At 43.1% G+C, this 25,603-nt stretch overlaps 2 protein-coding genes across 3 annotated transcripts in view; one reads left to right on the plus strand and one right to left on the minus strand.

Annotated features, from left to right (window-relative positions):
• Positions 1-3,137, plus strand: part of HDHD2 (haloacid dehalogenase like hydrolase domain containing 2) — a 35,724-nt gene extending 32,587 nt beyond the window's left edge. For both annotated transcript variants that reach the window (XM_081801323.1, XM_081801324.1), the window contains exon 7: positions 1,764-3,137. In XM_081801323.1, the coding sequence (XP_081657449.1) occupies positions 1,764-1,867 (104 nt within the window). In that variant the 3' untranslated portion in view covers positions 1,868-3,137. The remainder of the gene's footprint in view (positions 1-1,763) is intronic.
• Positions 3,138-6,346: 3,209 nt separating this feature from the next.
• KATNAL2 (katanin catalytic subunit A1 like 2) overlaps positions 6,347-25,603 on the minus strand; it is a 71,027-nt gene continuing 51,770 nt past the window's right edge. The window contains exons 13-16 of the mRNA XM_081801298.1: positions 24,392-24,502; positions 11,103-11,265; positions 10,001-10,103; positions 6,347-9,497 (exon numbers count right to left, since the gene is read on the minus strand). Of these exons, the coding sequence (XP_081657424.1) occupies positions 9,358-9,497; positions 10,001-10,103; positions 11,103-11,265; positions 24,392-24,502 (517 nt within the window). The 3' untranslated portion in view covers positions 6,347-9,357. The remainder of the gene's footprint in view (positions 9,498-10,000; positions 10,104-11,102; positions 11,266-24,391; positions 24,503-25,603) is intronic.

Genomic DNA, 25,603 nt, shown 5'->3' on the forward strand with positions numbered 1-25,603 from the left:
CTGAGCCGAAGGCAGGCGCTTAACGACTGAGCCACCCAGGCGCCCCAAGATTTTATTTGTTTATTTGACAGAGAGAGACACAGCGAGAGAGGGAACACAAGCAGGGGGAGTGGGAGAGGGAGAAGCAGGCTTCCCGCCAAGCAGGGAGCCCGATGCGGGGCTCGATCCCAGGACCCCGGGATCATGACCCGAGCCGAAGGCAGACGCCCAACGACTGAGCCACCCAGGCGCCCCTACCTTTGTACATTTGATGCTGGCCCCCCTCCTGTAGGAATTCACAGTTAGTAAGACAAGGCAGGAAACATCTCCGCCATAGTGTGGAGATATGGAACGGGATTTTCAGGCTTTGTGTTTGTTGGGCAAAGCCTCGTAAAGAGATAGTTTATGGAGAATGGCGGGAAACTGTAGGAAATGGTGGGTCTGTTGTTACGGGAGCTGGATTCAGGCAGAGAGTGTTGGAGAATGCAGAGGGATAAATGGCAGAGATCACGAGAAAAGGGATGAGAGAGCACAGAGAAGGGGGAAGTGCAGAGGTAGCCCGAGTGGCTACAGGGCACTTGGCCTTGTTCCCCAAGGCCTCAGCTGAAGCAATGTTCTGCCCATCCTTCCTCCCTCCCTCCCTCCTTCTTTCCTTCCTCCCTTTCTTCCTTCTTTTCATTCTTAAAGAAAAAATTGTGTAATGCTCACCACGTGTTAGTCGTTACATTCAGTGCTGGGAATGAATACATTGGGGAAAATAACAGACACGGTCCCTACTCTCAGAGAACTCACAGTCTTAGGTGCAAGGCAGACATTGAGTGAATAAATATATAATGGCAATGCATTATAAATGTGGAGGCACAGAACAGGGTGCTAAGAGAGAGACTAACAGGGAGGAAGGAGATGTAACTGGGATGGGAATATGAAGTTTGGCCCGAAGCGTGCGGGGGGTAGTGAGTGGGCTGAGAAGACTGTTGCCAGCAGAGGGATGGCAGGTGTGATGGTCCTCAAAGAGCCAGGTCCCATCTAGGACTGCAGTCTTGTGAAAGTAACACATGCTGAGGTTGGAGGGATGCTGGCCAGATGACAAAGGGCAGCAGTAGGGATTTGGGTTCTTTCTGAAGGGCAGTGGGACCCATCAAGGGTGTTTAAATAGGGATAGGGCATCCTAGTGGATTTACATTTGTAAAAGGGGCTTGTGACCACTGTGTGGAAGGGTTCCTCTCTGTACAGGGGTGTTCGGTTGTGGGTCCCACATTCCAGAGCCCGGGGAGACTGGGGCAGTGCCCTGTTGAGCAGACCGTCCTGCTTGGCGCAGGCCTGTGTGCCTGCGTTGCTTTCCACACCCCCACCCCTGGGCGCTCCCAGAGTCCCTGCGCATGGCAGCAGGACATACGCCCTCAGGAGCTAACCAGGCTTCCACCCTGTGGTGCCTGGCTTCCACTGAAAAGCATTGATTCAGTCTCCATTCCTATCTTTAGGGCTGGTGGGGAAGAAAATGATTTCCCCAGCCATGGAGATCTGACGGAAGCCTTAGCGGCCAGGTGCCCCGGGCCCTGTGTCCGTTGTGAAGGACCAGAGTCCTGGGAAAATGCTGGCTGTGATACTGCTTTGAATTGCCTCACTGCAGCCTAAAGCTTCACTGGGAGATGCTTTGGGAGACGGGGAGCCACCGACTCTCCAGGACTCGCCACGGTGGTTCGGTGGTGGCCCCGGTGCTCACAGGACGTGATGAATGTGGTGTTCTAGCAGTAGCCTTTTCACTGGCTCTACTTTCATTTCAGGGAAATACCGAGCAGCAGATGAAGAAAAAATTAATCCGCCTCCTTATTTAACTTGCGAGAGCTTCCCTCATGCCGTGGACCACATTCTGCAGCATCTCCTGTGATCCCTGATGTGACTCAGAAGCAACTGGAGATGCAGCTTTTCATTGTCCGGAGTGACTCGCTCCCCGTCCCCACGCCAGCATAGCTAGACACGGACCAGCACTCCTCTATTGTGCATTAGTTAGAGAGAAAGGTATCAAATTGCAGCCAGCCACTACACCTTGCTTATCCCTTTTGTTTTATTTTGTAAAAGATGAGACCCAGAGAAAGGGAAAGCTGAGATTCTATGCCATTCCTTTTAAAATAGTCATCAGGTTCAGCGGGGCTGGGAGGGAGAACCTCCTGCGGGGAATCGTGTGCTTTGCTGCCTCCTCACTGGTCCGTTGGGAGGGGCGAGGGTTCCGATTGTGAATAAAATTGAATGGCGTTTTTTAAATTATAAAATAATGTGGTGAGAAGTGCATTTCGGCTGTAGTTTTAATATTGAGTTCAACTGTGAAATCCGTCGGAAGTGCCAAGTGGAGTACAGGTCAGAAGCAGCAAAATAAATTGTCCTTTAGCCCAGGTGATCAAGTGAATTTGCCTTAACGGATGTTGAAAACTAGATTATCTACTGTATTATTCCCAGCATGGGTGACTTCTTTTTCTCTTCATTAGCCAGAGATGACTAATTTAAATTTAGAACCTGATTTTAATTTAAAATAATACTTCCATTAATAACCTATTCATTGCAGATACCTATTATACTGTGTAACAGTTGTTTTGGAAATTTTATGTAAAATTAAAACTATCAGTATTTTACAGATGTTTTAATTAGACATTGTTATTAACAGCAACAGTGCAGAAACTAAAATCAAGCCTTTAATGTCTTATACACCATGCATTTTTGAAGTTAGTGTCCACCAGGGTCCTATTAACTGTACATTTGCAAGATTTCATTATTTTTGCCTCTGACACTATGGGAAAAATCTTTTAGAAGCTATTGGGACAGATTCAAGCTTTTATGTACTTGGTTACTACAGCTGTAAAATGAAATCTCGTCTTGTAGCATGGATTATTCTTCTCATGTTAAACCCACCAAAATGAAGGGGCCTAAGTAGGTAATGATTTTCCTAGTGCATTTGCATACTGTGATCATCCTGGGCCTTTGCAATTGTTTTACAGGGCTCTTGGGCATTGAATTATTAGCATGTAATTGTACATGATTGTGGTGTTCACCTTATTGAAGCACACGCTGATGTTAATGAGCTTCGGGCTTTGATGCTTGTTTAGAGATCAGCTTGGTCTTGGATGGCAGGGAGCAAAGCTAAATAAATGGCAGCTCCGTCTCCTTTTGGTGGTTTGGTGATCACTCTGTTCTTGTTTTTGCAGATGCCCTGACTTAGTACTTACACAGCCTAGAGTGCAAAGGACAGCTGTGATAGGACGGCCGCCGCCGATCGGAAGCATGAGTGGAATGGCCAAGAGCGTAGGTTTGGGGGCCTCGCCAGCAGTTAACTAGCTCTGGGCCCTTGAGCAAGTCACCTAGGCTCTCACGCCCCCTTTTCCTTGTCTGTAAAATGGAGACTGTGGCAACACCCACCACGTAGGCTTGTCGTGAGGGTTAAATGCGTGACCAGCGTATTAATTATTGAGAGTAGAATCGGGCAAATGCTGAGTGCTGTGTGTTTTTGGTGCTGATGATGAGGCAGACGTAGCAGCACTGTCCACACTGAATAATCTGATAAATTTTGATAGAATTAATCTCAACAGTCACTTCAATGGGGGAAGCCTTCCTGAGGATTAAAAAAAGGAGACACTCTACTACACTGAAACGCCCACACACAAAGGCGCACGGAGCAGCTCAGCGTGTGGATGGAACACACTGCCTGGGGCCTGATGGATGCGCTCCATTCAACTGGGGCCTGCTACCTGGCCGCCTGGGTCAGTGATGCCTTGGCTCAAGCACCATTGAGTGTTTGCTGGTTGCTACGTGCTAAGTGCCATGCTAGGAAATAATCGAGTGTATAAGAAAAGGATTTTGCCCTGAGGACCCTTACTAGTGGAGGAGCTAGGGAGAATGCTCAAGATGTTATTAATACTCCTGTGGCCCTCCTCTGTGATGTCCGCCTGACTGCAGGTGGAATGGGGCATTCCCTCCTCTGTGCCCTCCTAGCACTTGTTAGATTATACTTCGGTCCTCACACGTCCCTTCTCCCCTCCTCACCTCCCCGACAGGACTGTGGCTCGTTCTTTTTTGTATCTCCTGCAACACAGATAGTTCTTACTCAGATGGTTACTGAACCAGTACAAACTAGCTGTAAATATTTTAGGAGTTTCATGTCAGAAGGTATAGCTATGAGTAGGGAGGAGAAAATTAAGTTTCATTTTAGACTCGTTGCCCATAGAGGAGGCCCCCATTAGACACTCAGAAATAATGGATCTGATGCTTTAGAGACAGGTTAGAGCTAAAGCAAAGAGGTAGACATCACTAATGGGTCAGGAATCAAACAGAGTGACGGGAATAGGTAAGCCCACATGAGCATCAGGTCGTTGGCCAAGAGAAATGGCTTCTTTCCTCCATTCTAGTTTGGCTGTTTAGGGCCATTAAAATTTTTGTTTCATGCTTTACTTATTTAACAAGCATCATATAGGGCTTGTTAACTGACCTGTCCACAGTGAGGTTCATGAGGATAAATAAAAATCTGGTTTTAGATCCAGGTTACGATAAACATTCCCAGCATAGCCGGTTGGTCTGCCTTGGGCCTCACGGAGGAGATTTAATAACCAAAATACCGAAAAGACTTCGTTTTTCTAGCCATCCCATTTAAAGTGCTTTCCAGTGGTATGACCTCGAGGACAGTGTTTGCATCAGTTTTACTATAATCCTCTGCTAGGCCCAGGAAAGGGACCAAGTGCCATTCTGGGACTGGAAAGGGTAGTAGAGAATACCCACTATCAGGAGAGGAGTACTGAGCATCTGCTGTAAGGCAGGTGTGTCCTGGGTGTGGAAGGCAGAGCACCAGTCCAGTGGCGGAGACAGATGGCTATCCCACCACTTCCCTCTCCTCCCTCCAGAATTGGCTCGTTTTGCTGTAGTTCTTCCTACACACCATTCTGCATCTGTCGGAGCTGATCAGGGCCGTCGAACACCTGTAGCCACGGACGTCAGAAACTCTCTTGGAAGAATAGTGTCATCACCTCACTCTTAACCCCACATTCAGAAATTACTGTACCATTCTGGACCAAGTCAAAAACACACATGCACAGGTGGTTTATTTGGTTTGAGATCAGTGGTGTCTCCTGTAGTATGAAACGGAAAGCCTTGGGCACCTTTGGTAAAGAATTTTTAAAACTGCACTAATCTGTTTCATTAAAACACTCTGCTTCGAACAGCAGAATCCCTTTTCGTATTAGCAGCTGCTTGAGTAAAGCCATGTTTGCGTTATCAGGTCCCTTTGACATATCACAGACATTTTTCTTTGGCATAAATGCATAGGACATTTGCTGACTTTATCATGCCAGCCATCAAGGCCGACTACCCCAAAGCATGCTTCTCTGAGGGACAACCAGAACAAGACACCAGAGCACCAGAAATCATTTTATCATTTAAATTATGTATCTGTTAAAATTCAACAATTTTGAATACCTTACTCTTTTCAGTGCTTACCTTCATGTCCTACACATCTCTTAACTCCTGTTTGTTTCACTGGCTAATGTGCCTGAGAAAACCAAATTATTAAATGCCAGCCATGGGTAGAGTACAAAGGAAGACAGAGCAGAGTGTAGCTCCAGTTGCTAAGATGCATATCTTCTAGTTGGGAAATCAAAGCATATAAAAATATACTGAAAAGTCCGAAGGGCTCTGACAAGTTCAAGGTGTGTTGTAGAAGTCCTCTCAGAGAAGAGGTCATGTGCAGTGAACTCAGTGCTTTGGAACAGTAATCACAGCTTCTAGCCTGTGAAGCAGATACAGTGCTCATTTTAAAGAATGTTGCACTCATTCAGTGGCAGTGACAAAAGTTCCACAACCATGGGGCTAACATTTGGGTAGGGTAAACGGATGATAAAACACACACACACTACTTAACACAATAGCTATATGGCTCCGTGAGGGACAAGAAAACGAGGGAGGGAGTTATTTTAGATAAGTAGAGTCCGGCTGAGAAGGCTTCTGATGGTGACCTGAATGAAATGTAGGGACAAGCCATGAATTCTAACCTAGATACTTAACCTTAGTGGCCAACATCTGGGTTGTCAGGAGATCTCAAATGCAGATCAGTTGCTACAGGTTTTCCTAGGAATACTAGAAGATCGGGCAATGTTGGGTCCAAATTTCTAGGTTCGGTGGGAGCCGCACCACTGCTGGGTCATTCAGGTAGTCTGACCCTCCATCACAGCCCCACCTCTTCGTTGTCTTACACCCAGCTTACTTTACCCATGTGTTACTGTGTTCCAAGTTCCTACAGACATTGTGACTTCTGCCTTAGGAGAAAATACCACATGTTGGATGAAGTTAAATTTTCCTCCAACAATAGGCCAGGCTCCTGTATCCCCATAAACTTGGATATACTTCTAATCTACTTTTTAAATAATACAGACTCTAAACGTAAACTAATCATGTGTCTTAGTTGGTCTCTCTCAGAGCCCCACTAAAATCAAAGTGAAGGAATAAAGAAGGTATAAACTCACAAGGAGAGCCCACAAGAGGAGATACCAGTGGACAAGAGGGTACAATAATTTGAAGGATGGAAGTGGTTAGGTTGTTGATAAAAATCTGTGCAAAGAAAGACAACCAAAACTCATCCTATAGAACCTCAAAGATTGAAGTCTTGGAGACTAGGTAGGAGGTGAGGTGTGAGGTAGCACTGAGAAGCAAAGATTTAGTTTGAAGCTGTTAAACAAAATGGTTGGAGCCCCAGGAGCCATGAAAGTGAAGGCCTTGGGGAGAATGGGCGTGGTGGTGAGGCAGGGTGAGCTACAGGACTGCAAATGGGGAGACTAGGTACATCTCTGCTTATTCTATAAGGGTTCTTATTCTGTAAGGGTTCTTGGTTCCTTTCCCCTTAAAACACCAGGACCAGAGGGTATGGGAATGGAATTGACAGTTTATCTGATACTGGCCATTTGGAAACCAATACTGATAGGTATCTGACAGATCTGAGACTGTGTTGCAAAAAATCAGAAGAGATACTTCAAAAATTAAGCAAATGATAAAATAAGGCACTTAATTAATTCCTGGAAAGACAAAACCAACATATAAAGGAAATGTAATTTTGATTCACTAGTGGCTCTGCATGAACATTATACGTTCCCATAGAAATACCGATTATTGAGTAAACCTAAAGTCTTAACCATTTGGCGATGATGGGGATACGGCAGAGGGATGAAAGAGCTACATTTCATTTCATCCAAAGCAAGAAGTCATTAATTTATAAAACAGATAAAGAAGTCACTGAAATAAAAGCATGACCTACAAACATACTTGCATAATTATTTGGAGACAAACTTCCCAAGGGAAAAGAGGAGGATTGAATATGCGATTGAATAAGATGGAAGTATTACAAAGATGAACTTGGAGATTCTTAGAAATGGAGGAAGGATGTGGAGGTGTGTCAGGTACATAGTCAGCTGTGCTTCGGGTTGTGTGTATTTGCTGTGAGGGATGGCAAAACCACGCTTACCCTGACTGGAGTAAGGAAAGAGCAGCAAGCTAAAAGGGGCCAAACATTGTCAAAAAGCATGCTGTCCACAGGGGCTGTCTCCTCTGCCCCTTTACCTGTTCACTTTTAAGTACACACACACAAACATATCTACTTTCCAACCACGGCAAATTAACAACGGTTGAGGTTCCATCCACTTGAGATTTTATGAAATCAGGATGGTAGTGGCCACAAGCTAATGGACTAACAGCTGCAAGAAATGTCCACTGACAGCCTGACAAAGAAAATGACCCTGGGACACCTGGGTGGCTCAGTCGGTTAAACGTCTGCCTTCGGCTCAGGTCATGATCCCAGGGTCCTGGGATCGAGTCCCACATCGGGCTCCCTGCTCAGCGGGGAGCCTGCTTCTCCTTCTGCCTGCTGCTCCCCCTGCTTGTGCTTGCCCTCTGTCTCTCTCTCTCTCTGACAAAATCTTAAAAAAAAGAGAAGGAAGGAAGGAAGAGAGAGAAAGAAAAGAGAAAATGATCCCAAAACACGAGAAGCAGATGTCTAAGACCATTTAGAGATTTCTACATCTAGGGTAGAGCTAGTGTTGGATAGTGTAAGACCTTCATGATCATGAAGAAGCTTAAGTTTAGTATATACTAAGATGAAATGTCTTTTTGTTTATTTTTAATTCATTATATGTGGTATATTTCCAGTTTGACTACATTGCCCATGAAACGGCATTTTAAAAGGCATTTGAGGATATACTCAAAATAATCAGTACCCTCCCCAAAATGCTTTGTTTTTGTTTAAAATTAGGGTAATCCTTTGGAATATTTAGCTATCCAAAATGTCCCTTTTCCTGCAAGTTTTTCTTCGGAGGAGGAGTGTGCCTTGCTGGGATGAAGAAAATGAGGTGAGGAAGGGAAGAAGGGGGGACGGCTGGGAAGAGGGGTGGTGGCATCACTTAGCGGCATTTTTCCGGGGTTTAAAATAGATGGCTCAGATCATGAGTTTCTGAGGGAGATGCTTCCAACTGTTACCAACCCCATAAGGAGATGTGGGGGAGCCTAAGGGTAGGGAAGACCCAGGATGACTGTTCTGAATCTCAGGCTCCCCATCCTAAGCTCTGGATCCACCGAGGAGCTGTCGGAAGACGGCAGAGCACACGGGATGTGAACTGTCCAAAGATGTTACTGGGAGCCAGAACTCAGACTGGAAGCTCAGGCTGGAGGCTGGTGGCTGTGTGCTGCTAGCTTGAGACTCCAGATGCTCCTCCCCTGAGGTGGAGCAGCGAACCCGGGGGCTGGGGCAGGACAGGGGGCGGGGGGAGGGGAGGGGGTCACGGTGGGGGGGAGCTAGTCTGCTAGGGCTTTGCTGCTGAGAAAACTGGTTGGGGTCAGAGTTAGGGAGAGCTGATGACACTCAGGATGTTGTCAGAAGAAACACTGCGTGTCCTTCCCCGCGCCTATTCTTAACCAACCCTCAAGCCCATCAGCTGGTTGGATGGTCTGTCACGCTTCGCTTCTAATGGGCCCCCCACTCGGAGCCACTGTGCATTCCAACACAGCTTCCCAAACTACATCTTTTTCTTCAAAATGAAAACACCAATTCACAAACAAGGAACACCGTAAGAAACTGTTCATCAAATTGTATGGAGTCTAAGTGTGAGAAAAGTCTCTGTTGTGTGACTAGGAGCATATACACCTGTAATTGACATCTTCAGTATTTTGCGGGCATCAATCAGGAAAAATTAACAAAAATATCTCTTATTTCCAAAATAGTGCAGTTATTCAAACGAACTCAGTCTTCAAAGATAATTTTTCTCTTTTCTCTCCCAATCATCATGTTCTTCTCCTGCTTAACCTAATAAATCGGAAGGCCTCCGTGGTTGTCTCTGTGGCCAGGTCAGGGTAGATGTGATTTCATACAGACTCGAACTCACTTTGCCAGGCTGAGTATCTCTGAGTCAGATTCTTTGCTGAAGGCTTGGTGTGAGCTAGCACATCTAAGAAGTCGGCAGTGGTCACTGTATCCAGCTGGATTCCAGGTAAGTTGCTGCTCTCTAGATAAAAACACAGCAGTAACAGCACAATAATTGACCTTATGATGATCTGTGCTCTTGAAAGGCTAATAGACCTTTTTTCAAGACAATGCATAATGCAGCATTCTAAATGGTTAATGCAGCAAAAGGCAAGACTAAAGAGAGCTGGGGAAGAAATTCTTTAATGTGCATCCCAGCCCCTGAAGCCCAGATAAAAAATATGACTTAAATGTATCATTATCAAAGTAGTGTTTAAGAGTTATATAGTGCCCCAAATGGATCCAGCCCAACATCACAGCGTGCCAAAGAAATAAAAGCCCAAGCCCTAAGGAGTTTATCATCTGGGGCAAAGTTGATCCAAAACAGAACACCAGAGGAGAAATGAGTACATGGAGGACAATTTGACCAAAGAACGTTTGCAAGTGCAAAGAGCCACCAAGGACAGGAGCAAGGCTCCATCTGCTGGTGAAAGTTGGGTTTTTAAACAAATTTCTCTCCCAGAGTCGCTGTGACTCCCACCATACCTGACTGGTGATTTTCAAGTGCACTGAAGATCTTCCTCATAGGCCGCATGGCTGCTTCCCTGCAGACGAGCTTAATGTCTGAGCCCGAGTAGCCTTCAGTCTCCTGAAACAGCCGCAGGCCAGCCGTTGGTCAGCAGGCAGAGTGCTGGTGGTGATCACGTTCTTACAGGCAAGACGCAGTGCGCAACTAATGAAGCACTGACCACTACGTCAAAAACTAATGATGTACTATATGTTGGCTAATGAATGTAAATAAATTTAAAAAGAGCCCCTGTTTAGAATCTGTGTCTGTCCCTCACGAACATTACACAAAGATTCCCAGATCTGTAATGTTTGGGAGGGAGAGGGGTTGCTTATGTGTTTGGATAACCTGAGAAGCTGGGCAGTAAACACCTTCCTAACACCATCCAGACACATGATGGCAGCTGCTGGTGAAGGACTAGACCACCCATGGTAGCCTAATGGGGCCCTTGTGCCCAAATCCAAGGATGGATCAAATTTGGTAGACACTTCTGTTCTTGTGAATAAGATCATTCCTGCCTTTGCGGAACCTCCGGAACATCATTGAGATGTTCATCACTCAGATGAACAGAGAACATGTTCAAGTGTCCACTCAGGAGGGAGTGACACCAGTGACAGTGAGGGTAGCAGGCATGGACCCCCATTTCCATTTGTAAAAACTGGATCATCATGGGGATTAACATAAGAATAAAAAAAAAAACAACTGGATCATCATGGTAATCCATTGTGGCATATCAGTTACCCGTTTTGCAGATGAAGACCCAGGCTTAGAGAGTCGGGGGTTTCCCTGAGGCCACACAGCTGATCAGGGGCAGGACCCGGATTTGACACGGGGTGCTCTGGGTCGAAACCCTATGCTATTGGCCGCTACATCGCGCTGTCTCTGCCCGCGTGAATGTTTCTGAGGGACAAAGAGCTCACCGTCTCATGAGGAAGAGGCGCATCGCATTGCTGGGGCAGCTCGGGTCTTTTCTAAGTGGCTCAAGGAATATGCCCCCAAAACAGCTCCCGAGAGGACCCTGCCCAGAAGATTGGTGTGGCGGCTGCTTGGCCTGCAGGTGCTCCCTCGAGGGTGGCTTACCTGGCTCAGCATGCTGTACTCCAGCTGCGTGCGCAGCTCCAGAGCTCTGCTTTTGCTCACAGGGGGCAGCCAGTGGCGGATCATGGCTTGCCTGGCCTCCCGGCTGGGGAGACCAACCAGAATCCTTTTCTCCAGACGACGTAACATGGCACAGTCCAGCTCCCTGGGATCGTGGGGGAAACAGAGGAACTGGTGAGAGCGGCCAACTCACTTCTGAAGCAACAACTATATTTTAAGAACGATTTAGCATTGTAGGAAGCAATTCTGCATTTTGACTTTATTCTACATCTGTACGTGAGCGAATAGGACAATTACCTCGTGTTGTTTGGGAGAAAGACTTGGTTAAAAAAAGAAAACACATCCCCAAAATACCTCATGTAAAGGAGATAATTTTAGGTGACTTAATTTGGGGGGGAGAAATCAACTAACAACAACCACACGTGAGTATTCCCATTGTAGTCGTACCATGAATTATTCAGTCTGATGCTGCCAGTGAGTTATTATTCCTGACAATAACTTGGGCACTCTGGGAAGTACATTAATTCTTCCCAAACTCTCATACATTCTGGAGCGAATGACTGTGTCACGCCATGCTCTGCTTGAATTCAAAAGAGCAAAAAGCTCCTTCCAGGGAGCCCAGTGCAAATGTGGCCCTTTGAGACCCGCATGCCTGCCCTTCCTAAAACACTGTCAGGCCAGGTTTACTCAATTTTGCATCTGCAAGCCAGTTCCTTGAACTTCCTAATATAAAATTTCCAAACAGATAGAAAAGTGGAATCAATGGGTATCCATAAACCTTCCATCTTGATTCAACAGCAGTCAACATTTTGTCATATCTGCTTCATATGTATTTATCCAGCCAAATTATTTCAAAGTAAATTACATCATGAACCCCCCCCCCCCAAATGCCTTAGCATGTAATTCCCCCAATAAGGACATTTTCTTACATAGCTTCAATACTATTATGACACCCAGCAGAATTAACACTGATTGTATAATATGTCTAATGCTCATTCCATATTCAGATCTCTCCAGTGATCCTGAAATATCTTTTCCAACCCAAATCCAATCAAGAATCATGCATTACATATGGTTATATCTCTTAAATCTCTTATAATCTAGACCAGTCTCCTTGCCCTTTCTTTAGACTTTGCCTTGACCAAGATAAGACACATTCTGACTCTCCTGATGTTTTCCTCATGGTATCATATAACTGGTTCCTCTGTGTCCTGTCCTCTAAGATAGAATTTAGATCTAAAAGCTTAATTAGAATCAGGGTAATGACTTTTGGCAAGTATATTTCATAGATGATTTTATGTTTTCATATTCATTACATTGGGATCCACATGTTGGTGTATCCCACTATTACTGATGTGGTGTCTAATTACTGGGATCATCTGGTGACCACAGATCACCCCACTGTAAAGTAAACATCTCTTCACAAGTAGTAAGTATTCTATGTACGATACTTTGGCACTGTGTAAATACTCCTTTTCCCATCCCCTTTCAACTAGTGGTTTTAGCATCTGTTAATGATCTTTAAATTGGTTATTTCATAAGAGTGGTGCAAAATAGTGATTTAAACATTTTTTTTTCATTCCAAACGTATTATTTGGCAGTATTCGGTAAAGTAGAGCTTTCCCTCATTAACTGGGGCTCCTTGGTTACTTTGAATTACCGTGCCTATTAATAGATCATTTTGAGCGTGGGTTTGTGAACTCTTTATATGTTCAAATTTCAGGTTCCTAGAAGGGAGGGAAACATCTATTTGATTTCCTAGTATAGAAATTAGGCGATGCCTGTGTGTTGGTCTGGCTTAACCATAAAGAGTAACAACGAAAGCATCACCAGCAGATATTTCTCATTCATAAAGACACAGAATTTCTAGCGCATCTTCCCGTTCTTCTTACTCTCATTCTGAATCTCTGTCCTGATATTCCCTTTTACATTGAAAAATGAAAACACCCTTTCAGGGAGCATATGTGAATCCTAGTTTGGGGTGACTAGATTTCTTTAAAGATTCTGTGTTTTCTTTACCTGTTATTCCTCTAGTCCTGAGCTGAGAATCCATAGTCTGGGAGTGCTTCACCAGCAATAACAATCACCTGTTGCTTTTTTTTGCATTCGCTTTGTTCTTTATCAGCTTTGCCCTGTTGAAATTTCATTTCACGTCAGAGACTCAGGCCCTCTCCCTCTGTGTAGCCATTCACCCTCTCAAGGCCAACATTTCCATTCAAGGCACAGGGTCAAGGAAATCTTGCGAAACTCTAGGAAATTATTTTTTTTTTTGTATTTGAAATATTAATAAAAACTGTTGCTTAAATAGTAGTTCTAAGTGGCAGGCACTGGCTTTAGCATTTTACAGATATTAACTCACTTAATTCTCACAACAACCCTACAAGGTAGGTACTGTTTTTTTTATCCATTTTAAGGTGAGGAAACTGAGGCACAAAGTTTGAGTAGCTTGTTCGAGGTCAGAAAGCTAGAGAATGGTGGCAGTGGATTTGAACCCAAAAAGCGAGAGCCCAGAGCCTCTGCTTCTGGTACGGGTCTGATGCCAGCACAGTAACTGTCAGTAGACTGCCGACTCCTATCATGATGAAATTTCAGGACCCCAAGAACAAAGAGGATCTGTAAAAGCTTCCAGAGAGAAAAAAAACAGGTTACAGACAAAGGATCAGTAATAAGACTTCTCATCAGCAATGTAAGATAGTAAGAGAAAATAGAGCAATGCCTTCAAACTTCTGAGGAAAAATAATTTCCAATGTAGAAGTCTGTATCTTGATCAAACAACTAAGGGGACAGAATTAAGATATGTTCAACACACAAAGCCTACAAGTGTTTACCTCCCATGCACCCTTTATCGGGAAAGTACTAAAAGACCAAAGGGAGAGCATAAACCAAACCAAAGGGCTTCGTGGGATTCAAGAAACAGAAAAGAAAGGACATCTCCAGGATGATGAGGTGAGCTCCCAGGGTCTCCTTATCTACGGGTGCAGAGGATCATCAGGTCAGTTTGGTGTTGGCAAGAAGGTTCTGGCAGACATGGCTCCAAGAAGATGAAATTGATACAATATGGTATGTCTAAATGAATCCAGAGCGGATTCAGACAGCAGAGAGTTGTGGCTGGGGAAGGAAGGAAGGAAGATGGGAAAGGAAAGGCAGGGAGGGAGGGATAATTTAATAGAGGAGAAACCATTAAACTCACATTTTAGGAATTCAGTTCAGCGATACTGACCACTTGCCAAGTGTGTTGTCACTGCTAAGTCTTCCAAATACAGAATTTAATGAGACAGACTCCCTCCTTATGAGTAACTAGAGGCAATCCTAGAGAGGTTTTCACCTTGGACTGCAGATATGTTGGTCCCGTAAACATCAAAGATGAAAATGGGACTTGAGATCGGACTAAAACCCAGGAAGGGAACAAAGACTACCCTGAAGGAGATTGCAGAGCTGGGGGTGACAAGCAGTTGCCATATTTCTTTCAAGGCCTTTCCTTGGACCAGCTGCCCCTCCTGCAAAGGCAGGGGACTGCAGAAGGAACGTTCTTTTGCAGGGGTACCTTCTCCCCTGTATCCCCATCCCACCTGGAGGGACTTCTTATTGAAAGGAAGACCAGATCCCCAGAATGCCTTAGGAAAATGGAGTCATGCAGGGGGTGGGAAACAATAGCTCACTATAGATGTCTGTATTGATCAACTAATGCCCTAAAGCAAGAGATTTACCTCAAAACTGCTTGTGGGCACAAAGTAAATGCAACTCTCTGACAGCCAGGTCTGATGGATGCACTTTTAATGACAGCAATAATAATATAATCATACAAGGGAGGAAACAAAGGACAAATGGAATGTACCCAGGAATTATTCTTTATGCCAATATAGTTATATGAAAAAATTTAATGTGTGGCAACCAGAAAATACTCCCTTTGGCTCTTACACTTTGATATTTGACTAGTTATTCCATTCTCATGTCTCCTTTATTTTGTTTCTCTGGTACCTTCATCACCTCAAAAGGCAAAAGCAACCAGCAAGAGTGATGTGAGACACAGCAGAGCCTCACAAGGCCTCAGGCCCGGGCTGCTGGGCCTGTGCTCACTGGCCTCCCAGACAGTTGCCTGGGCCCCGAGGCCTTGCACCCGAGCCTCTGCGCTTCTGCGCTGAACCTGAATTCAGGGCCTCTCCTCAGCCCTTTGCCTGTCCCCCCTGTTAAACTGTGTGGTTCCTGGGACAGAGATAATTCCAAATTTTACAGAATTTGGAAACAGAACTGTTTCATTCATTCAATAGCTAAGACATACTAAGGTCAAACTATCTCAGTATGGCAGGAGGAAAGGAACGTTCCATTTTGTAAGCAACCTTTGCGTTACGTCCATAACCCACATGAAGGGAGTGATCATGGCCGCCCTTGAAGAGCAGAGTAGGGAACTGCAGTATTGTGTGGTAGATAATGGGGAGCCAATGAAAAAAGCAGTAAAGGTTACTTCGTTTTCCACAGTGAAGCCCGCATAAGCTGACTTTTATCTACATTTCCCACGTGGGCCAAACTGGTCTGTTTGATGTTCTCGGAATCCACGTTTTGCCATCTTCCTTGAGCTTCTACTCAGGTCATTTTTGTCCACTTTGTCTACCAAGAGCCAAGTCATTTTTACAAGCCCAATTCAAGTGTGCTCTAGTCCATAAAGGCCTTTTTTTTTTTTCTTTTAAATTTCTGTTCTCAGAAATGGCCTCTTCCCTGTGCAATTGTATTTTACTTATTGTTTGTACCATTCACCTAGTACTGGCTATATCCCCATCTCATATTATTTGTGTTTATATCTCATTCATTGTCCCATCAGATAGCCAGCTTCCAGAGGCCAATGATCATGGACCATATTTCTTGAATTCCCCATGCATCCGTCATGCAGAATACTCAGAATAAGTGCTCAATAAATACTACTTGGATGAATGAATGAACTTTTGGTGCAGGGCTATCGGCTTCATGTAAAAGGGTCTGCTTCCTTAAAGCCCAGCATTTATCTATGAAGGTTTATCTGCTTTGTTGAAAGTTAGCATTGTAAGTCATTAGTTCTAATTAATAGAGAAAATCAGCATCAACTCAGGCAATGGGAATAAAATTTTCTATTTTCATCTTTAGTGAAAATAACGGAAACAATGATTTTAGGGGATGATTCATCAAACTCACTTGGCTGGGCAATGCTTTTGAAGATGAATTGAAAGATGTAGTCTTAGGGCGCCTGGGTGGCTCAGTCGGTTAAGCAGCTGCCTTCGGCTCAGGTCATGATCCCAGGGTCCTGGGATTGAGCCCCTCACCAGGCTCCCTCCTCAGCAGACAGTCTGCTTCTCCCTCTGCCCCTCCCCCTGTTTGTGCATTCTTTCTCTCTCTCTCTCTCAAATAAATAAAATCTAGAAAAAAAAAGAGAAGAAAGATGTAGTCTCCATGTGGAGTCTCCAGCCTCTCATCTCCAGAGACTTCTCATTCTGACAAGTGAATTCACAAGCCAGAGACAAGAGGATCCAGTAGGAAAGTCTACAGCAATCGGTTCAGTTTATGCCCTACTGATATTTGGGTTAAAAGCATTATTTCTTTATAATAAAGAGTAAAAATTATTTCTAATTACTATACTACCAACAACAAAGATATATTCCCATTACTCTTTCCAGCAAATATATTATCAATAATTGATTTTTTAAAAATGGGAAGATTGTTTCCAGCACAATGAAGAACTCTAGATACCCAGAAATCTCTTGTTATAAAGCCCCTTTAAAAACGATGAATTATAGGAAACACTTTTTGAATACACAATAATGAGCCCACAAAGAAGCAGGGCCAAAATTCTTGAGGACTAAAAATGAAGAGGAAGCAACACTGAGCTGTTGAAGTTGAAGCTGTGGCTGACTTGGGGTGTTTGCTTCATAGTGACAAAAAGGTTTGGATCTGAAAGTTTACATGTGGGATAGCATAGAAGGCCTTGGGCCCATTCAAGATGGGAGGTGGAGTCAAGGCCCATTGCATAAAACAACCAGAGGGCACATCCTCTTTGAAAGGATGGGTTAGAAAAATACGCCCACTACCAGGGAAGGAACAGGAAATCTGTCTGTCTTGCACTTTAGGGTAGGAAAAAATCTTCCTTTGTGATTCAGCACTACAGACCTACTCTCATTGGCATGATCAGAGAAACCTTAAGCTGAGGATTAGCTGAAAGTGGTCTAAAGCTTGACACAGTCAAATATAAATTTTCTCTGGAAGGGCACATGCAAGACTCACAGATGGAGTCCCCTTCATTAAATGGAAGCTCACCATCTAAAATTACAAGACCTATAACAAACCACCATGAATGAAAGCAGGAGAAACTAACAGACTCCACTGACCTGGAGTATAAAATCATTGTGTTTAAGATGCATAATAGATAAAAAGGGAATCAAAGAGAAGAGAAGAGACTTTCACTTTTGGCCAAGATGGAATAGCCCACCCTCTTAGAATTAAAATCTCTGGACATAATACAGCGAACGAATACCGGGAAACACTGAAGGGTGGAAAGAAGGAGGAGGACAGGTTAGGCACCTCGGGACTCAAGGGATGATGTGACGGTGGCTTCTCTGGGTTTTCTTTTTGCTTCTCATATAGCCCCAGTGGGGTACTGGAGACGCATAGGCCCCAAAACTGCTAACATGCACAGGCAAAAGCCCATTCTCTTCATCCGAAGGACTATGAAAACCTTTTTGATAATACCTGCCCTACTCCAGCCAAACACTAAAGAAAAAAACCGCTTCCCACCTAAGAGTACCTGTGGGGCTGAGCGGGAAGCTGAGCTGTGGTGGGAGGAGCATGATCCACCAGGCTGATGCTATATTAAAACCCTCAAGAAAAAAGAAAAGGAAAATCAAATAAATTATGGCCTATCCATACAGTGGAATTCTATATAATTTTCAAGTAGATTTTCAAGTAGATTTTCAAACTTGTCCACAATATATGAAGTGAAAGAAAAAAAACAAAAACAGGCCATATAAGAAAATAATATGCATCCATAGGATGATCACATTTTTTATCGTGTGTGTGTGTGTGTCTGTGTGTGTGTGTCTAAGCTGCACACACACAAGACTTTGGGAAGATTTATATTTGCCAGGGTACAGTTACAGGGGACTGTTAACTTTCAAGCAATACCAAAGCATATACTATATTTTTAATGAACATGTATTACTTTTCTACATAGCCGAAACAGTAAAACTATTCCTTCTTTGGGGGGAAAAAAAATTACCATGGAAAGGTACCCAGGCAACAAATGATAATTAACCCATTTTCGCCAGAAGGTTTATACAAAGAGGCTAATACCTGTGTCCGAGTGGTGAAATTATGAGTACTTTTTTCTAGCTCTCAAATTTCCCATAAAACAGTTACATTTCATAATTTGTAAAATTTGGTTTTAAAATTACAGTTCACAAGTCAACCTGCACCATTAAGAAGCAAGAATAATGCCACAGTAGGGCCAGGTTGAAAGAGATTTATGTGTGACGGAACCAAGCAAATGGAGTAAGATGTGAACGGGACAAGGGCAAGGTTACTACTAACAACCTCCTGCTCAACCAGTCCTGTGCCTTCCCCACTGCACATACCCAGTCCTGCACCACACCCTTCTTTCCTGGTTGTGTTAGAATCACCCATCAACCTCATGTGGAGGATCATGGACTCAATATTGTTGCATGGGATAGTGACATTATGTGTGGGCAGAAGCAATTTCTAGCAAAACAGTTTGACCACTGTATTTTTTGTGTAAGCACAAAAATACAGTGAACAATAAAAAGCCTGCAAGCATGACTGAATGCAATTGCAGTGAAAAAGAGGCAATCATCAGATCAGAGTGAGTTCATGCAAACCACTGTTTCCCAAAGCATTCTCAAATGGAATGCTGGTCTTGTGAAATGCTCCTTGAGGAAAGGATTCTGGGGTCAAATAAGTATGGAAAGTACCTCTTTCTCTTAGCTTCACATAATAACATCTTGAAGGCACTGAGGAGTCCTGTCATGGGGGGAAACCAGTTGAACTGTCTTTAATTCAGTATCTCTTGAACTTATTAGGTCACTAGATTCTATCTTTTGGATAATCCTTACTGACCTATGGCAGACCATTCTCAGATAAATGTTGATCTAGAGGGTGATGATAGCCAAGGCATGAGGCTTTTCACCGGAGCCCAGGAAATGCACAGAGAGATTGTGGAAAGAACTGGGGTTATGTGTGCTGAGCTCTTCAATCCCATGCACACAGTTTTATAGAAATACCACACCAGAGAGGAGACAGCTCGTACAGGAAGAAGTCAGTTTACATAGGTAAGTTCTTGCACGTTCCCAGGGCAATAATCTTTTGGATCTTGTGCTTCCTTCTGAATATTAGGATTGGGATTTGTTTGTTTTTAATCCAAAGTTTGGTCATACTTAGTGTTTGATTTTTAAGAAGGAGAATGAACTTTCTAGCCCTTCTGCAATAGTTAATAAGAGATGAGTTTCCTCATGCTCCACACATAAAATTTTCACACCTTATTTGTACAAACTACCATCAAATTCAATAGACATCTAAAGATGGCATTTGCCTTAATGGCCCTATTCAGTATTTTGTTTCCCTCTGGACTCTTAGGCGTGAGTTTGTGCATACTTAACAATTGAGGTGGGTCAAATTAGCCCTAATTGTTCTCACTAAACATTTCTTACATGGCTGTTATTTTAATGATAATATTACAAATGCAACATTTGTTATTCTCCTCATTGCTTATTTACACATTAAATGACACAGCCACACTGTTACTTCTTGCTTCCTTCCAGTCGTCTCTGTGATGCTATAGATGAGGGAAGGTGCTCCTTGGTAGAGAGGCTGCACACCATCTCACTGCTGAGAAGGGAAAACTGACCAACCCTTTGAGACAGAATGGACTCCCCCCTCAGGGAAGATGGTAAGTTAACAAGTAGTAAATGATAGCCTCGTGCCCTGAAAGAAGCTGTAGGTGAGAACTACCACTAACCAACCATGAAGAATCTCTTTGGGGATTTTAAGATTGGGTTTTTATATAGTTTGGTATGATTTAGTTATTTCCCCCAGAAGGACTGTCTGCTTTAATCAGATAATTTTGTTCCCTCATGTAAGACACTGAAGCCAGGAGAAAGGTCTGTTCCAATAGCCTCAATAAGAACACAGTATCTCCTCATAGATGGACTTGGGCAGTATGTAGCCAGGGGCTTAAAAACCATCCACGTCCTTTTTATACAGTAATCCTACTTCCAGAAGTCTGTCCTCAAGAAAAAACCCAAATTTTGGTCAAAGATTTTTATTCAAGGAAGTTCATTTCAGTGTTATTTTTAATAGAGAAAAGTTGGGAGCATCATATATGTTCAACAGGAAAGGAATGATTAACTAAATTGTGGCATATTCACATGTGGGAATTTTGGACAGCCATTACAAAATCCAATTTTCAAGGATTATTTAATGACTTTGGAAACGTTCTCACTATAAAGTTAAGTAATGAAAGCAGGACACTAGTGGGAATACAAAATGTACAACCTCTATGGAGGGAAATTTGGCAATCTCTACTATAATTTCATGCCCATTAACCCTTTGACCCAGCAGTTCTATTTCCAGAAACCTATCCCAAAGATACACTGGCAAATACACAAAGTGATAGATGTGCACCATTATTCATTATAACATTATTCATAATAGCAAGAGTAGGAATAACCCAAATGCCCATCATCAGGTGATTGGGATAGATTATCATATGCACAAAATGGAACATACACAGCTATAAAGGGAGTAAAAACTTTCTGCTCAGAATATGTTGTTAAAAAAAATCAAGATACAGAACAATTTATATAATATGCCACCTTTTGTGTAAGTTAACCAAATTCAATTATTTGGGGGGTTTTAAAAAAAACCCTTGAGAGTTCATCTGTGGGGCATGTGACAGTTTGTTTCTATACAATGTCTGTCACTTCCTTCTGTTCAGTGAGTCTCAACTGGGGATGATTTTACCCCCTTCTCCCCCCGCCACCCGCAGGGAACATTTGGCAATGTCTGAAAGCAAATTTTGGTTGTTACAATGGAGGGTTGTGCTACTGGTATCTAGTGAGGAAAGGCCAGGGATGCTATTCAGCACCATACAATGCCCAGGACAGCCCCCACAAAGCATTATCTGGCCCCAAATGTCAGTAGTGCTGAGGTTAAGAAATCCTGAATTAGCACTTCCATCTCAGGCCAGGTGTGTACCATCTTCCTCATCAAAATATTGCTGTCATGAGAGTATTGGTATTATTACTGAGAAACTCTTCCATACACAAATACAAAATATATCTACATATTAGGATTAAGTGATTATTAATTATATTAATGTTAAGAACTAAGATTTTCACAATTAGAGAAAAGGTACAAATATAATCAAATAATTTAACTAAAGCTCTTGTAGTCTTAAATTTGGATGGGAAATACTAGTATGAAGTCATTATTTGCTTCTTTTTAAAACTATGTATTTCCCTAGTTCTGCCCAATTAAAAGGCCAAGAAGCAATGAAAACCCAGTTAGCAAGGAGCACCCCTGTAAGACTGCAATCTCTAAATATTATTTTTCCCACTAAAGGATACAATGAGCGCAATCCAGACAGTTTAGATGTATTACAAGACAGTTTCCCTGACAATCAAGTCAATGGCAAGTGGGAAAAAAGGGAGAGGAGGTATGTTCTAGATTAAAGGAGACTTAAGGAAAAAACCAATTACAAAATTCAAACCTTGTTTGGATACCAGTTCAGTAAATTAATTGTACAAAGACATCTTGGAGCAGTCTGGGAAATCTGAATGTAAATTGGGTATTAGATGATATGGAGGAATTACTGTTAATCTTGTTGGGGGTGGTAATGGCATTGTACAGTAATGGAAGAAAATGTCCTTTTTTAAAAAGATGTATACTGAGGTATATTGTGAGAGGTGACATGACGATAGGGACAGGACAATCTGGGATATACTTTAAGGTCCTGCAGCAAAACGAGGGAGGGGGCAGGAATAGATTAAATCAACTGGGCAAGGGCCACCTGGGTGGCTCAGTCGGCTAAGCGTCTGCCCTCGGCTCAGGTCATGATTTCAGGATCCTGGGATCAAACCCCATGTCGGGCTCCCTGGTCAGTGGGAAGCCTGCTTTTTCCTCTCCCTCTGTGCGCGCTCTCTCTCTCAAATTAATAAAATCTTTAAAAATCAATAAATCAGTTGGGCAAGATGTTAATTACTGAAACTGGGAAATGGTGGGTGCTTTTTCCTCTTCTTTAGTGTCTGTTTGGAATTTTTCATAATAAGTTTTTCTAGAGCCCAGCATTGCTCAAGGATGGGTCAGAAAGAACATATTTGTTCCAAGGTACATTGTAATGATGCAGGCAAAGCTCAAAAGCATGCGCGTATTTGTCATTTACCATGATGAGGGGCAATTCTTTTGGAAAAGACTTCTAAGCTTTAATATTTGATTGATTGCCTTTTTTTTTCTTCTCTGATCATTTTATTTGGGGTTTACCAAAAACTGATCACCTAGGGGAAATTGTGGCAGCACAGTAACTTCCTCAACAAAGTCCTAGGTATTCACTGGGAGTAGAGGGTTTTCTGTTCCTGTAGAAAATGTGTTGGTTCCCCCAGGGTGCACAGACGTTCCCAGAGCCATGCACAGACCCTCTCCAGCTGACTCCCACATCACCTGGGACAGGAGTAAAGTGCATATGATCAACCCTATTTCAAATGGATGAAGCAATGGAGATTCCTTCTCTGAGGGATTTCACAGTCACATTTAAATGACAGTTCTCTGCTTGGACGTCACTTTAATATTTGTATATAAATACCTCTATCATGAACACATAAATGCTGATCACCTTACACATTAGTGAAGTCTTACAAATTTAAGGGGAGGTGGAACCAGGTTGAAATTAGGAATATATTTAAAATAACAGATTACATGTGAACATAACCATCTCTTTTCAGTGACTTCTTTGGGAGCCTAGATGACCAGCAAGAGAAACAACAGAAGAGTTTCTCTTTTGTCTTTGCATGTGGAAACAGAAATGGTTGGGGTAGGGGGGAGAGTCGGGGGATAGTGTGACAAGTCCCAGCTCTGTTGCAGATTTGCTATTGACTTTGGGTGGATTGACCTTCCTCGTCCTTGCTCCCTGTCTGTGAATGGGAAAAACAGCACTCCCTTATCTGTCTCCTGTCTTACCTGCAGCTCAAAAGAAATAATGTATGTGAAAATATTCTTGGAACTATAAAGAGACTATAATTATTTTTTTAAATATACTCTCCAAATAGATATTGTTTTTCCCTAGTCAAACTCTCTTATTTCCCAATTCCACTTCTAGAATTGTTCTTAAACCACTCTGGGATACAATTTAAATAAAAGACTCTGAGAGTAGATTATATTCTCAATTAGAGATTATTTAGCTTCCTATTTACTATGCAACATTAAAGATTTTCCTCCTAATTTAAAAAAAAGTTTGATTTTAATACTGTTAAAGTATAAACATATTATTTCTGGAATATTCCTTGAATCCTGCCTGAACACTTTGGCATTTTATAGTTCTCTGCCAAAGCCCTGCTCAAATATAGTAAATAATTTGACTTGAAACTCCAAATGTCCATTTTATTTTTTGAAAGATTTTATTTAGTAATTTGAGAGAGAGAGAAGGAAAGAGAACACAAGCAGGGAGAGGGGCAGGGGGAGAGGGAGAAACAGACTCCCCTCTGAACATGGAGCCTGAGGTGGGGCTCAACATGGGGCTCAATCCCAGGACGCTGAGATATGACCTGAGCTGAAGTCAGACACTTAACCAACTGAGCCACCCAGGTGCCCCAAAATGTCCATTTTAAATATTGTTAGTGGTAGGCCTGGCCTATGTTCCTTCTATTAAGGCAGATTCTTTCACGGTACAGATAGCAAGGACTGAGGACTTGACCAGGAAAGACTTCCGATTAATCCCCCAGGGCTGGAACCAAACAATGAGCCTTTGCCCAAAATGGTCAACACGGTGTCTTCATCCGTACTCAGTGGCTCATGAAAATGTATTCAAGGGGCACCTGGATAGCTCAGTCAGTTAAGCATTAGACTCTATTTTGGCTCAGGTCACGATCTCTGGGTTGTGGGATAAAGCCCCACAGAGGGCTCTGCGCTCGGCAGGGAGTCCGCTTGAGATTCTCTCTTTCCATCTTTCTCTGCCCCTCTAGGGCATTTGCTCTCAAATAAATAAATCTTTTTTAAAAATGTATTCAAACTGTAACAAGATCTCTTACCATGGCAGGTTAGAGGCTGCTAAGACAAACACGAGATCTTCTGAGCGAGCCAGCCCATCCATTTGCACCAGTAACTCTGTCTTCATTCGAAGGCTTCCTTCATGCTCTCCCCTACAGAGAGACACAGAGGTGAGGGTCTCCCAAGACGTGGAGCCTTTGCTCCCAGGACAAGAGTTGCATTCACATCAGTGACTCGGTGCCTGTAGAACATGTTCCCTGCCTCATTCTAAGGAGCCACTTGTACTAGAGTTGGAGGAAACAAGCAGTTTGGTACTCTCTTCACAAAGAGGGTGATAGAAAGGAAGTAAATGAACATACTGACCACATTGAAAAGAAAGCCACAGGCTGGCAGTGAACTAGAAAACAGCTGAAAAGTAGACAGCCCTGATGGACTTAATGCAGCCAGGCTGTGTCTACCTGCAGGACTATCTGCCCTTGGTGAAAACAGTGTCATTGAGAAGAATCCTTTCATTTCTGTAGCGGGCATAAAAGTACTCTTATACACAGTATTTCTTTTAGTATAATTTGTGGATATAATCTATTGAAGAAGAGAGATGAGCTACTACAATGAATCTATTTCATTCTCTTCTAATAACCAAGATAATGACATGGAAAGTATGCTTTCCTTACACAGCAGATTGAGGCTGTCTTCTGCGCAAATTCACCTTCTGAGCCAACACCTCCACCACGGCCAAAGACCCTCCCAACAAGAAGGATCTCACTACAGGACCTAACAATCTAAATCGGCTCTAAATACTGACTACATTCAGCAGGTTCTCCTTCCTCTTCACTTGTATAGATTGAAGTAAAAGGACAAAAAATGCATTTCTCGGACCGCACAACATTCAGCCTCTCATCTCTGCGTGTGTATGGTGGCAGCATCAATTAGGTATGTGTTTTTTCAAGAACTGTGCCACTCACAGTCAAACTACCTTTCTTAAGAGAAAGGAGAGTCTCACAGTAGAGTTGTATATTTATTTAGCATTTGCTCATAATTTTTCTCTTAACATCATATGACCCACGAAGTCTTCAGAGCACCTGCCCTTATTCCCTGACCCTTTGAAGACTCTACTTTTAGGGCCCAAGTTCCAGACAAGGAAGCTGACGTTTGGGAGCCCACCCAAGGATAGTTGATGAAGTTCCCAAATTAGCACATTCAAAGCTGTGGGGAAGCCTGGCAGTGGAGATGGACAGAGCGAATGAAGCCCAAGT

This window comes from Leptonychotes weddellii, chromosome 13 (assembly GCF_054177405.1).
Source record: "Leptonychotes weddellii isolate Sample4059 chromosome 13, ASM5417740v2, whole genome shotgun sequence".
Taxonomy (NCBI): domain Eukaryota; kingdom Metazoa; phylum Chordata; class Mammalia; order Carnivora; family Phocidae; genus Leptonychotes; species Leptonychotes weddellii.